Here is a 14122-nt window from a genome sequence, read left to right on the forward strand (position 1 = left end):
TCAAAAAAAATAAGAAGCCAATCTTTCATCTAAAGTCACTTGCACGCTGCCTTTCATGTGCTTAAGCTACACCTTAAAAAATGAGGCATGGTCTCCTAATTTATTTAGAAGTTTTTGCAAAGTTGTGTTAGTGATAGTGGCCAGACAGATGTGTGTTAACAAAGATTTATGTCAGATCCCCTGAATTCCAGACCTTCATCCTAAACACAAACCCTTTATATTATTGAGAATCCCAATGCATTTTACACAGACACTGAAGTTCTGGTGTTAGACACTACAGTTAGGCATCAAAGACAGATAGCAGCTAGCATGCAAGTGCTGCTTCCAAAGAGAATAAAGCCCTTTTGAAGGCAATAGAAACTGTCAAAGTTAAATTAAAAATTAAAAATCCATTCTGTGGGCTGCCGACACACTAGGCTTCCTGACAGCCACAGAACCAGAAGTTTCAAAAATCTCTCAAAAGCAACTGTAAGTTGCCTGTGCTCTCTGTGCTTCCCCCTCTAAGCCAATCAACTTTTATCCAGCAGTGAAATATCGTCACAGTGCCTATGAAGTGATCATCTTGGTCATAAGAAAAAAAGCCCATCCTTTTAAAACATCTTGACTGATCAAGTATTCAGCTAGCTTATGCTTTAGCATGTGATGTATTGATGTAATAATGATAGACTCTCTCAGAATTTTAATGATTTATTATTTATGATAATATACTGCTGCATGCCAGTCTCTCAAAATGAAGATTTATGTGGCCTTCAACATGAAAAAACACTGCCTACAGTCACAAGAAGTGTTTCAATAAATTATTGCACGCGTTAAATTTAGGTCTTAGAATCTGCAAGTGGGGTAAAGTGGGGTAATTCATGTTGTTTGTGTTCATAGAATCACAGAATCACAGAATATCCTGAGTTGGAAAGGATCCACAGAGATCACTGAAATCCAGCTCCTGGCCCTGCACAGGACAGCCTTTGCAATGCCCTACACCCTGTGCCTGAGAGCATTGTCCAAATGCTTCTTGAGCTCTGTCAGGCTGCTGCTGTGACCACTGCCCTGGGGAGCCTGTTCAGTATCCAAACACCCTCTGGGTGAATTTTTTTTTCCTAATATCCAGCCTAAACCTCCCCTGACACAGCTCCAGCCATTCCTTCGGATCCTGTCCCAGATCCCAGGGAGCAGAGATTGGAGCTGCCCCTCCTCTGCCCCTCAGGAGGGTGTTGGAGACCTCGTTGAGGTCTCCCCTGAGTGTCCTCCAGACTGAACAGACCAAGTGTCCTCAGCTGCTCCTCACCGGACCTCCCCTCCAGACCCTTCCCCATCCTTGTGGCCTCCTTTGGACACTCTCTATTAGTTTAATGACTCTTTTATATTGTGGTGCCCAAAAATGCACACAGGACTCGAGGCTGCACCAGCGCAGAGCAGAGCAGGGCAATCGCCTCCCTTTTATTCTGAAAGCACCGAAGTACCATAGCAAAATATTAAGGATATTAAGAAGCACAATGGATAATACCTGTCTTTCCCCATGTCCTCCACATTTATACCCCACTGTGTGATAACTGACATTTCTGAGTGTCTTTGTTGGGATTCTTTCCTGTTTTACTGACCTCTCCTGTCAAGAAGAAACAGTAGAGTAATAAAGGACAATACTTTTGTTGTCATGAGCAATTTACCATCATATACCTTACAGAACTCTGGAAGTCAGATGTTTATTGCTTGCTGCTGCTCGTATTGTTCCTCAGCTTGTCTGAATAAGAGATCATGACAAAAATCTATCTATAATTAAGCAAAACCTCCAAGTTATACATTCCTTGAATTTAAAAGGATGCAATGCCTTTATTACAGTCATGCATTCAGTCAAAATCTGCTTGAGAACAGCTCTGAATTGTAAAGTGGGCTTTAAAATCAAGATCAGGAGTTTGAAGTTTATTTTGAAGTAATGTGAGGTTATTTGCACAGGGTGCCATCATAATTCATACTTTAGAGGGTAGAATCAAGCTGTGTAAAAGCAATTGACTACTGTTGTCCTACAGGGTATATCCAGCATTTTACAATTATTTTACTAATTTTTTCATACCGCTTCACATGAAATTTGGGAGAAATGAGCTGTAATGCAATACAGATGGGACTGATTAATTTTACATGTAGAGCAATAACTCTGGTACATTATTCTGCATAAGCTTTAATATTTCTTTGACTTATGTGGACTGCAAAGACCCTGTGTTGACAGGTGAGACATTCCTGGTGCTCTTGCCTGGTCCTCCTCACTGCAGCATCCAGAATTTTAATCAGCCAAGTGATGAAGCAACGATATGCTGTTGATTTCAACAGGAGTGAAATGTCTAACCAGGCATTAGTCAGAGCCTCTGCACTTGAGTGGGGACGTTTTCATTCACCCAGGAAGCAGCACAGTCTCCTGAGACCTGGTTTCCAGACAAAGGGAGTTCAGACGGAAATTGGAGCTTCTGGTTGCATTTGAACTCTGCCTGCCCCCGGTGTTCTCTCCCCTCGAATAAGCAATAGGAGCTGCATCTCAGCTGTCTGGCTGGACAGTGGCTGCAGTTCCCTTTGACTCCTGTGACTTTAAACAGGACATTGCCTGAGGACTTGAACAAATAAATTGGACTCCATGAAACAATCAGATTTAACTGTCCCTGTGGTACACACTCCTGGAAACTTGTTAATTCATTCTGTAACAAAGCAATTCTCATACTGACTGAAAAAAAAGCTAAAACTATTTTCAACTACATATTCTTTATTAATTTTTATTCATTATTATTAAGTAAGTTATGTATTTCATAGTAGGAGCTACTGACCCTATGGTAAAATGTCTTTCGTCTCCATACATGTAAGTTTTCTGAAAATCTGAAGTTCTGCTCAAAGATTTGGGAGTCCTAAGAGCAGCCTCTGCTGATGCATAAGGAAATTGTCTCTCTATTTTTCCAGTGAGGTAACAGTTTTTATTGCATTTCCACAAGAAGTTTGCAAGAACTGTTTGGTGTTTGTATGTCACTCGGAAAACATAAAAGCCTTCACGGACTATAAATTTCAAGTAACTCAAGTAAATAAAGAGATCAGCATTAAAAATATTGGATGCCACAAACAGTATACCTAAACAACAATGGTCTTGTGGTCCAAGCATAGAATTTTCATACTCTAATGAGTACGATGTCCCTGTTCCTTTCCCCTCCATCATAACACTGATGAATACTGATGCACATCTTGAACCGTTCTCGTTTTTCTGGCGGCACTATCTTTTAGCTCCAAGAGCTGGCCCAGGCCGGCCGTATCCCAGGCTGCATTAGCAGCAGTGTAGGCAGCGAGTGGAGGGGACGGGATAATCCCTTCGCTCGGCATTGCGTGGATCACCCCGAGGTGCCGGGTCCAGTTCTGACCCGCTCAGTACCAGAAAGACACTGACAAGCAGGAGCGGGGTCGGCAGAGACCATCGAGGTGGACGGGGCCGGGCTCTTCACCGCGGAGGGTGGTGCGAGGACAAGGGACACGGGGTGTGAGCAGACACCGAGAAGGTCAGGCCGGGCCCGGGAGGAGCTCCGGCCCCAGGGCGGCCTCAGGGCGGCCCCGCCGCGGCTCGCGGGGCTCGGCCCGGGCCGGTCCCGGAGCGCTCCCGGCCCCGCCCCGCCTGACGTCAGCGCCGCCCGCAGCCAACCAGCGCACGCGGTGCGAACCGGGCCCCGCCCCCCGCGCGCTCGCTGCCCATAAAAGCCGCGGCCGGCAGCGGGCGCGGGAGCGCTGTGAGGGGAACCGGACGGGACGGGTCGGACGGGACGGGGCGGCGGGACCCGCTCCAGGCACCGCGGCTCGGCCCCGGCCGCCCCGCCGAGCGGGCGCTGCGCTCGCCAACCGGGATGCTGCTCGTGGCCGCCGGGCTCCTGCTCGCCGTAGCTGCTGGCGGGCGGGGGTCGCCGGCCGGGGAGCAGGAGAGCCCGCCGGGCAGCCGCTTCGTGTGCACCTCGGTGCCGCTGGACGCCGCCGGCGCGGGCTGCCCGCTGCCCCCCGTGCCCATGCAGGGCGGCGCGCTGCCCCCCGAGGAGGAGCTCAAAGCCACGGTGCTGCAGCTGCGGGAGACCGTCCTGCAGCAGAAGGAGACCATCGGCAGCCAGCGGGAGGCCATCCGGGAGCTCACCGGGAAGCTGAGCCGCTGCGAGGGCGCCGACGGCAAGTCCGCCGCGGGGGCGTGGAAGAACGAGGTGGGCAAGGGCAAGGACACGATGGGCGACCTGCCGCGGGACCCGGCGCAGGTCATCGACCAGCTGAGCCGCACCATGCAGACCCTGAAGGACCGGCTGGAGAGCCTGGAGGTAGGGCCGGGCAGCGGAGCCGCTTCATGTCTAGCGGGCACTTCGGGATCCTTATGGAGACAGATCCAAACTGGCCCAGCCCCGGGGGCGAGCGGCTCGGTTGGCTTGTCATGTTCTTTTGGTTATTTATCTTCTCTCTTTAATGGTAAAAACCCTCAGGGGCTGCTCTTGAATGTGTTCTCCCACTGCGTGGGGGAAGATTATGGTTTCCCTGCTTGTCACCAGCTTAGTTTCTGTATTAATAATGTGTAAATCTCTCTTTCTGGGAATGTGACTTCATGTGGTTTGAGGTACAAAGCTGACGTCTTGGGCAGTAAGACCTCGGCATATGGTGCTGAACAGACCAGTGGTAATGAGGAGATTGTGTTGGGCAGATGGTGCAGATAAGATGATGTACTTAGAGCTGACATAGAATAAAAAGAGCTCGATTCTGTGCGCCTCTGAACAGAAAGGGGATTTGGTCCAAGCCCACCGATAAGTGATTTCCATGAGCCTTTGGACAGTGCCCATGTTTTGAGTGCTGTTCATGGAAAGGTTTTGTAGAGAGGTTTCTCACAGGATTCACGCTGATTTTGTTTTGCTTTTCACACCCTGAAAGCCTCACATGTGTCGTCCTGCTGTCCTCCAGTCAGTGCTGATGTGAGGATGGCGAGTAACTTCTGAAAAGCTGTTCTGTCAGCACTGCTTTGCAAGTGCAGTTTCGAATGAGCTGTTAGTATTACATCCTTTTATTACTACTGCTGTCTTCCTGAAGCATTCTTTTTAGGGCTGTAGAAGAGAAACTCCACTAGAATAACATGGTAGATGGAAACGTTTTGTTAGTATCTTTAAAGGTACCAGTTTTCTTTGAGAGTGTGAGGTACCTTTTTTTTTTCCAGTTCGAATAAGAATACTTTCACTGGTTAATACTTACAGTTGATCTAAAGAGCACCTGACTTTGGTAAATCTGGTTTCAAAGTAGCTTAATTTTTAATCTGAAATGAAGTGATAGTTTTTCTGTTTACTTGCCACTAACAGTAAGTAAAGCAAAAATTGTCTTATGTACCACATGTATACCTATTAATAGGAGTGCATCAGACCTGCTCCCTACATTGATTTTACTGAACTTAAATGTATGAAAACTCCTTCATATAAAGTGCTGGAAGCCTCTAACAAAAGTGCCCTTTTGTTTCAGGAGCTGTTTAGCTAGAGTGCTGATAAAAGCACTGAGCATGACAAGTGCTAAAAAGCAGTACCTCTTCTGTACTTGCTGGAGAGCTCCATGATCTTACTTCCCTCCTTTGAATCAGGAGCATATCTGCATTTCACAGTTTCTGTTCCAGAAGTGACAGGTTTTTTTTCTTTTTTCTGCTTTCCCCTAAAGCACCAGCTCCGAGCCAACGTGTCCTATGCAGCCCTGCCCAGTGACCTGCGGGAGATGCTTCAGCGGAGGCTCGGGGACCTGGAGCGCCAACTCCTGAGCAAAGTGGCTGAGTTGGAGGATGAGAAGTCTCTGCTTCACAATGAGACCTCAGCCCACCGGCAGAAGACAGAGACAGCCTTGAATGCATTGCTAGAAAGAGTGTCTGAATTGGAGAAAGGTAATTGCTCAGAATCTAAGTGCTTCCCCATGCTGATTAATTTTGCTTACTCCTTCCTTCCAGTGCAGTAGACTAAATTTGGGCCTTGAGGGGAAGACATTAAGGTACTGGACTAAATAGTAGGTGACAGTGCAAATACTTGGATTCTCCTTTTTCTTTAATCACAGGCTTCTTGCTTGACAGGCAGTTGCCTGGCTTTGGCTTCCTGTCTCTTAATTTGTCGTGTGTGGGTGGCTAGGATGAAACTCTTAGTGTTTGTGGGATGGAAAGATCTATAAGGAGGCAAGTGGAGATAGGAATAAGTATGGCATGGGTGTAAATAGCTGCATAATGTCAAGCACACATCTGAGTAGGACTGCCTTTATTTGGACTGAGAGTCATATGGGCTAAATTTAAGTAGCACAACTACCTTTGATGTCATGAATGGCATTTTATATCAGCTTTGTTTCCTGATGCTTTGGAAGTATTGATGGTGACCTTTCCTTTTGTTGCTGGTTATGACTTTGGATAACTGCAGATACTTGAATTGTGCCCTACTCCAAGCTTACAGCCTTCAGAGTTTACAGTAGATTACACATGGTCCACTGGGGGACACTCTCGTAATCCTAGTCATTCATTCTGATTCTTGACTTAATTATTACTGAGATCTCTCTGCTTGAGTAGAGTCTGTTTATTTGAATTACAAATGTTTGTGGAAGTGACCTAAAGCACAGAACTCTTTCTGCATTGACTGTATACAGGTACAGGGTGGACCGTGTAGGGCTAGAGTGGCAGTAAATATCACTGCCCAATCCTTAAATGAGTGAATAACTCAAGGTGAATAACTTTCTGCTTAGAAGCAGCTTAATGGACATGCCTTCCAAATGGTACAAACATGCATATCTCATGAGTTTAGAAATGCAGCCTAAAGGACCCATTTCTGTAATACTGTATCTATTCTTCTTTCATCTAAAAAGTGTGAAGGAGGGGAAAAGGGAAGGAGGAAGATGATCTTCTACTGGCTTTTAGTATTTCCTGAGAGCCAAGATAAAGCCTAACCTGCAACTAAAGCTATGGAGAATTAGTGGCCTGTTAATGTCTTATGTGTCAAGTATAGATAGTCCTTGTCTCTGAAAGATGTGACTCATATCAGAAAGAGAGAGTGGTGGGAGAACGAGAATGTGTAATTCAGTTAGGCTAAAAATAACCTGTTCCCACCTTTATTTTTTTGTGTGGGGAGTGAGGGCTGTCTTAAGTCTCCAGGGAAGTGGAGAATTTGGGACAGGAACCAAGATAAAGTCTTTCTTTTAGTTGTGCAATTTGCTCTCTATTACTGTACAGCTTAGCTGTTCTGGTTCATCTGTGAAATCAAAGTCAGGGTAATAGTGATCTAAGAACTTATCTTTTTTTGTGCGTTAAATACAGACTGTATATGATCTGACCTCATTTGAAAGTAGTATTTCTATTGTGCTTTTATTTAAAATGCAGTATTATTTAGCATTTCTTCCCCACAACTACCTAGAGTGTCAGAAGCTCCTCATTGTCCTGAGACTAAATAGAGGAAAAAACCAACTTGCAAGGTGACACTGTACGGTCTGGATTGTATCTGTAGTTGTGGCAGCTGTTTTAGTTACCAGTGGGGCAGAAGGGTCTAAAACTGTTGTGGTTCCCAAAGGTTTCTGTTAATTCCTTCCCTGGTTGTCTGCACTGACAGCAGGAGATGATGTAGGAGAAAAAGCAGGAAGTAGAATCCTGCAAATAGTAGTGCCTGGGCTTCAGTAGCTTTGCTGGAGGTACAAACAGATCATTTACTATGTCTAAACCTATTTTCTCTATCTCTGAAAGGCAATAACAATAGTTTTTGCCCATCTAGCCAAAAAATAATTGCTCTTTTAATGGGATATGTTTCTGGTTTTCTGTGTGAGGTTGGTTGTAGCAGCCTAATGGAGGTTGTTCTACATTACCCTAAGACCCCGCTTTTTTTATTTGCTTAGAATTGAGAACATTTCAGTTCTCTAAGTTCCTCAAGACAGATTCAAGAGAAAGAGAAGCTTTTTCTTCTCCCACCCCCTCGTTCTGTGAAAAATGCAGCCAAAACACTTCAGTTGCGTCTGAGAATGGGAACTGAGAGAATGCCAGTGGTTTAAAAAATACATATGAGAGTTGTGGCAACCTTTTGTGGCAACAGCTTTTCATTTGGACTGAAGTGTGAATTTGGCAAGGGAATTAAATTTGTTTCAGGAATGTAGCAAAGGAAATGAGTGAGACTCAGAAGAACAGGCTGCTAAAAAGTTGAGGGTGACATTACTACAGAACTGTGGGTTGTATTTTGTGGCATGATGTGGGATTTATTTCTTAATACTTAATTCTAGAAAATTATTTATAAGCATCTGTATCAAGTATAGGATACAGAATATTGCATCTTCAGAAAGTTTTGGTCTTAAGGGTTCTCAGTTTTGTAAGCATGTCTCAGAATATCTCACTGGGTTATATCACTTCTTTTAAACCAGTTTGAATTGTTTGAAATAGGCAGGCCACCAGCCATGAACTAGGCAATGAAGATGTTCTGCCATCTATTCTTTTGCTCTAAATGAGCAGAAATAAACGAAATAATTATCACAATGGGGATAAAATCTATTTGTATTTTTATGTGCAGCAAAATCAACATTCATTAAATACTACTTCAATATACTTTTTTTTCCTGTACCTCTCTAAAGTGATTAAAGCCAAAGATTCTCAATATCAATTGTGTCTTAGCCTGAATTACCAATACATTGTTTTGCTTAATGTTAAAGGTTTTTCTTGCTCCATGTACTTGCAGGTAACAGTGCATTTAAGTCACCTGATGAATTCAAAGTCTCCCTTCCTCTTCGCACAAACTACCTGTATGGGAAGATCAAGAAGACTCTGCCAGAGCTCTATGCTTTTACTGTGTGCTTGTGGCTGAGGTCAAGTGCTTCTCCTGGAATTGGCACTCCATTCTCTTATGCTGTTCCCGGGCAAGCCAATGAAATTGTCCTCATAGAATGGGGGAATAATCCAATTGAACTGCTGATTAATGATAAGGTGAGACTTGATGAACCCTTTGTTGTCAGCATAACCAGAACAAGGCCTGACTCTTTGGCACCTTTGCACTGACTCCTTCCTTCCCTCTGAGAGCAGCCTTTGAGGTGGTACTGTCTGCTTGTCTGTTTTCCACTTGCTGATTACAAATTGCTTTTATGAACAAAGCACTTGAAACAGAAGTTAAATGGTACAGATATTGGTGTGTTGAGACAAAGCAGCTTGACATGAGATGTGCACACACTTAGGTGTTATCTGAAGTTACAAGCAGGTCTTGGCTTCTTGGGTTTTTTTTTGTTGTATGAAACACAAGCAATAGTTGAAGCCACACTACTGCAAGACCTGTGAGATCTAAGCCAGCTGCAGTGTTTCTGTTTTTCCAATTGTAGAAGTTACAAATGTTGAGTGATTTTGCAGAAGACAGAGCAAAAGGCTCTCCACATAATGGTCTGGTTTTGTTATACTTGGTGATTGAACATCAATTTAAACACGATTTTTCTGACTTTAGATACAACTACTTCATACCATTGATGGTTTCTGACAAGCTTCAGAAAGAAGCTTGAAGAAAACAAGACCCATTGAAGCTTGTCATTAAAGCAGTATTTAAATGCTTCCTTTCTCCCCACCTTCAGTTAGGTCTCCTGGTAACTCACTGCTCTGAGGGATCAGGTGTTTACCTGCACAACTCAGGTGGTTTGTCATGTGGCTGATTATGGACTTCTAACAGTCCTATCATCCTCCCAGATCAATAACCAATTATTTTTAATGGTTTGTGGAGGAGAAGCAAACTTGAGTCTGCTTATCTTTAGCAATAACTTTTTTCCTCTTCAGTATTATGTCTGTAGTCTCAGTATTCTCTGAGGGTTTTTTTTCTTCCACATCACAGCTGCTCCATAGCCCACTGCAATTATGTCTTGATGTTGACCTGAGTAAGTTTTCAGATCAAATTCCTAAAGGAGCATGATTTCTCCTTATTGTGAGGCCTATGGAACTGTTCCCACAAGTTTTCCTGGTAGCAGACAAATCCATTAGTCAAAGTTGTTACTACAAATGCTGCTGGCAAGCCCCAGATTTTAAGAGGAGCTTAATGTGAGCACTGGGTGGAAAGTTATGACTCAGCACTGAGATTTAAACAACAAATGGCCACAGATTAATATGCAGGATGGGGGTTGGTCTCTTCTCCCAAGTAACAGGCAACAGGAAAACAGGAAATGGCCACAAGTTATGCCAAGGGAAGTTTTAATTGGATATGAGGAGAAATTTCTTCACTGAGAGGGTTGTCAAGCACTGGAACAGGCTGCCCAAGGCAGTGGTGGAGTCACCATCCCTGCAGGTATTTAAAAGAGGTGTAGATGTGGCACTTGGGGACATGGGTTAGTGCTGGGTTAATGGTTGCACTTGGTGATCTTTGAGGGATTTTCCAACCTAAATAATTTTGTGGTTCTGTGGAATCCTACAGAGTAGGACGTGGACTAACTCCTGCCTCTAAAGTTTTTGCTTTTGAGGACAGAGTAGATACTGTCCCTCTTTACATGTTGGGCTTGAACTGCTAGATTTGGGTTGCCACATGCATTATTCTGTTTTTTGTAGGTTGCCCAGCTCCCTCTCTTCATTAGTGATGGAAAATGGCATCATATCTGCATAACATGGACAACCAGAGATGGAATGTGGGAAGCTTTTCAGGATGGAGAGAAGCTTGGCACTGGGGAGAATCTTGCTCCTTGGCACCCAATTAAACCTGGAGGTGTCTTGATCCTGGGTCAGGAACAGGTGAGTGAATGACAGTGTTCCAGGGTTTAAAGAAAAACAAAATCAAAACTCCCCAAACAAACAAGAGCTGTGAGAATTTCTCTGTTAAACACTTGGTCCTGTTGTATACACAGTATCAGGAAGACTGAAACAAGGCAACAAATACTTAATGCAATCACACATTGGTATATTTGTTTCACTTATTAAATATTCAGAATATTCCTGTTGTTGTTAAGTCCTTTTAGAATATTGAAAAAGAACCCCAAAGGATTTTGAAGCTTGCCTTTCTAGTTAGCATCTAACAAGCAATTGCCTGTGAACTGTGTGGCTCTTGGCTTCACTTTATTTCTCTACTTATATTATACATTTACTACAAAATGTAAATATTCTACCAAGTAGTAGGAAATAGTCTTTCTTCAGGATTCCCGGGTTCACGGTGAAGCAATGAAAAATTAGTTTTGTCTTGATATTGATTTTAGTGGATACTTATCTGTGACATAAATGACAGTTCAGTACCCTAATACACTCTGCAGAGCAGATGCTGCAGCTCACTGCTGAGTGTCTGGCAGGTTTCCTTTATCTCTGTTGTGCTATTTGCCTGCACTGTGCTTGGTTCCATCCTGTGCTCTCAGTTCCATGTCAGTGTGATCACCAAAAATGAGTGATTTCTGTCCTTGGGTAGTGAATGGAGCAAGCAAACACTTCTAGGCTTATGCAGTGGCAGTTTAAATCACTCATTTGTTACAACCAGACAAAACCTGTGTATTTAGACTCAAAGATCAATTCTCACAGGCCCTGCAGACAATTGGGCAAGGGCTGCAGTTATGGTTTAATCTATAGCCATAAAGCTCTCAGGGTAACCTTGCACATCTCTGCAGTTCTTGCAGGAGTTGTCCTGTGCTAAGCTTGCAAAGTGGCTCTTTAATTAGCCTCAAAATTTAAAGCTGCCTTCCTGCTCTGCTGCTTGAGGGCAAGGTTGGTTATGTGCAGCCTTTTTGTGGTGTTTTGCAGTCACCACTGCTTGCCTTCGGTTGTTTTGACACAGTTCAAGCTGGAGCTTGTTACTGTTCCATAGAATGCCTTGTTCAGTGTTGCCCTTCTAGAAACCTGAATTCGTTCATCTCTGTGACCTAACTCTGCACCTCTTTCTAGCAGTGGGGCTGGGTGGGGAGGGACTTCAAGTTTGAAGAGGAAATTGCCAAAATAACCTTTTCATCTAATCCTAACTCTTGTGTGCCTAAAGGACACAGTAGGAGGAAGATTTGATGCAACTCAAGCCTTTGTTGGGGAGATGAGCCAGTTCAATATATGGGACAGGGTCTTAAAAGCTGAAGACATCATGAATATTGCCAACTGCTCCATCAACATGCCTGGCAACATCATCCCCTGGGTCGATAACAATGTGGATGTGTTTGGAGGTGCTACTAAATGGCCTGTGGAAACATGTGAGGAGCGTCTGCTTGACTTGTAGCTGTGATCACTTCCCATCCAAGTGCCCCCTTTAGTAGGACAATCTTCTGTGCAATCTAAAGCACTTATTTTTCTCCTTGCCCTTCCCCAGTCTTAACTCCTTGAAAGAATTAAAAAAAAAAATTGAGTAAACTGCCTCAGTGCAAAGATAGCTGCTAGTTTGGGGCATCGAGCCTGACTATGAAAGGAGCACTTCTTGGCTAGAGCAGCCCTTGCTTTCCTATGGCCTGATCCAAAAATACACTTTGGCCTGCAGCAGCCTTTTGGTTAGGCCTGAGCTTAAACCATCAGTTCTTCTGCAGGGAGGGAGAACAGCCATGCACACTTCACTGTCATGTTCCTGACAATGTGCAGTGCTGACAGCACCAGGATTAACAGGCTGAATGTGAACCCTTCCTTCCAGTCTACTGTCTCCCCTTTGAACTGAAGCCATTCTTTTTTAGCCCTTTTTAAAAAAAAAAAATCACTTAATCCTTACACTGCAGTGGTTATGGTGCAACTATGGGTAGAGCAGAACAGCCACTGTCTGAGTGCAAGGCTTTTGCTTTTTAATTTGCAGATTAGAATTCCTTATGTTATGATAAAGAGGTGATGTATTTGAGACACATTGTACCAGTTCAGTTTGAAGAAAGGGCTGTTTAGTCAGCACAGCTCCACTGAAGCAGAGGTGCTTCAGGTGAGGTTCTGTCCCAAAGCCTGTCCTTTGCTAGCCAGGATCCCAGCATAGGTGGGTGGATGAAAGATTGTACTTGTTTTTTCTGTAGGCTGAATGTACTGAATTCCTAGTGACCTGGCTTGTAAGCTTTTCTCTATTGTTTCTCTTGCTTCAGTCAATGTCTTTATTTTTTTAAATATTCAAGCTGTGATTAAGTGAATTTCCATTTTGTTTTGCTTTGAAAGGCCTTTTTATGAGCAAGTGCCAAAGTTCAGTTTCTGCTTGCTGAGAATTGCTATCTATTTTTCCAGCATAAAAGTCTTCTGCACTGGTTTATATGTTATTATAATGGTCCTACGTAATATGAAAATGTGCTGCTTTTTCAATTCTTGTTGACTGTCTCTTCTGTAAGCACTGGGCTGACTACTATATTTTTTTATCATTTTCTCTCAATATTTTGCAAACAATGTTGCTGTTTCCTTGGCATTGATGTGACTACTTGGTTTGTGGCTCGCAGATAGCAAATGCACTGTACTGGGAAAGAGTTAATACTTTTGTTATTTAAAAGGAAAAGGATTTAAAGGGGGGGGAGGGGGAATTTATAAAGCTAAATATCATATTTTATTTTTCATATGTTTGAATTGTAAGAATAATATGGTGACAGTCCCATTTGTAGGGTAAAGTTACATATTTCCATGAATATGTAGTATGCTGTTCTTAAAAGAAAATTCTTATAATGAACTTTTAATTAAAATGCACTGTAAAATGAGTCTCTTGATTCTTTTATAGTCACACAAGACGCTGAGTATTCTCTTTCATAGCTTTTATGAATTCACCTGCTCTCTAGACTGGTGGAAGTACAGTCTTGTAAGAAGTTTACTTTATTCCCTAAATGCCTTAAATCACAATCTTCAAGCAAAGGGGGCTTAGGTGTGTGGAGCCTTAGCAGTGGAGAGGGTCTGTGCATTTGGGTGTGGTGGGTGTTGGAGCTCCAGCTGGGCTCTGCCTGCTGCTGCTGCCCTGGCCTGGGATACAGAACATAGTTCATACTTAATTTGATGGTTTTGATAAACTGGAAGTGACCCCTTCTGGGTGGAAGTAGTGAAAGTAGGAAACGTGAGTGTCCAAACCAGTGTGAACAGAGCTGCTCACCACTGAGGTGACTGAAGTGTGAGAGCAGAGGCACCACCCTGGGGCAGGCTGTAGAGGGCTGGCTGTGTCCGTGGGTCTGACACCAAACCAGATGATCTGCTTGAGGAGCTAAGAAGCTGCAGGTGCTGCCTGTAAGGGATCAACCAGCCGGGGCACAAATGGTT

The 14122-nt window shown here is 43.8% G+C and overlaps 1 protein-coding gene across 1 annotated transcript; it reads left to right on the top strand.

Moving 5' to 3' along the window:
- Positions 1 to 3754: 3754 nt before the first annotated feature.
- On the top strand, positions 3755 to 13575 carry NPTX2 (neuronal pentraxin 2). The gene is made up of 5 exons (XM_010392439.2): positions 3755 to 4310; positions 5674 to 5890; positions 8691 to 8935; positions 10523 to 10702; positions 11925 to 13575. The coding sequence occupies exons 1-5, from the start codon at positions 3858 to 3860 to the stop codon at positions 12150 to 12152; spliced, it is 1323 nt and encodes a 440-aa protein (XP_010390741.2). The 5' UTR covers positions 3755 to 3857; the 3' UTR covers positions 12153 to 13575.
- Positions 13576 to 14122: the final 547 nt, after the last annotated feature.

Source organism: Corvus cornix, chromosome 14, assembly GCF_000738735.6.
Source record: "Corvus cornix cornix isolate S_Up_H32 chromosome 14, ASM73873v5, whole genome shotgun sequence".
Taxonomy (NCBI): domain Eukaryota; kingdom Metazoa; phylum Chordata; class Aves; order Passeriformes; family Corvidae; genus Corvus; species Corvus cornix.

What these genes read in the sequence shown, in the direction of transcription:
- NPTX2 (XM_010392439.2), top strand. Translation starts at nt 3,858, where the DNA reads ATGCTGCTCGTGGCCGCCGGGCTCCTGCTCGCCGTAGCTGCTGGCGGG. An exon ending in ACCGGCTGGAGAGCCTGGAG is followed by an intron (nt 4,311 to 5,673) that starts GTAGGGCCGGGC and finishes TTTCCCCTAAAG; the next exon opens with CACCAGCTCCGAGCCAACGT. An exon ending in AACTGCTGATTAATGATAAG is followed by an intron (nt 8,936 to 10,522) that starts GTGAGACTTGAT and finishes TGTTTTTTGTAG; the next exon opens with GTTGCCCAGCTCCCTCTCTT.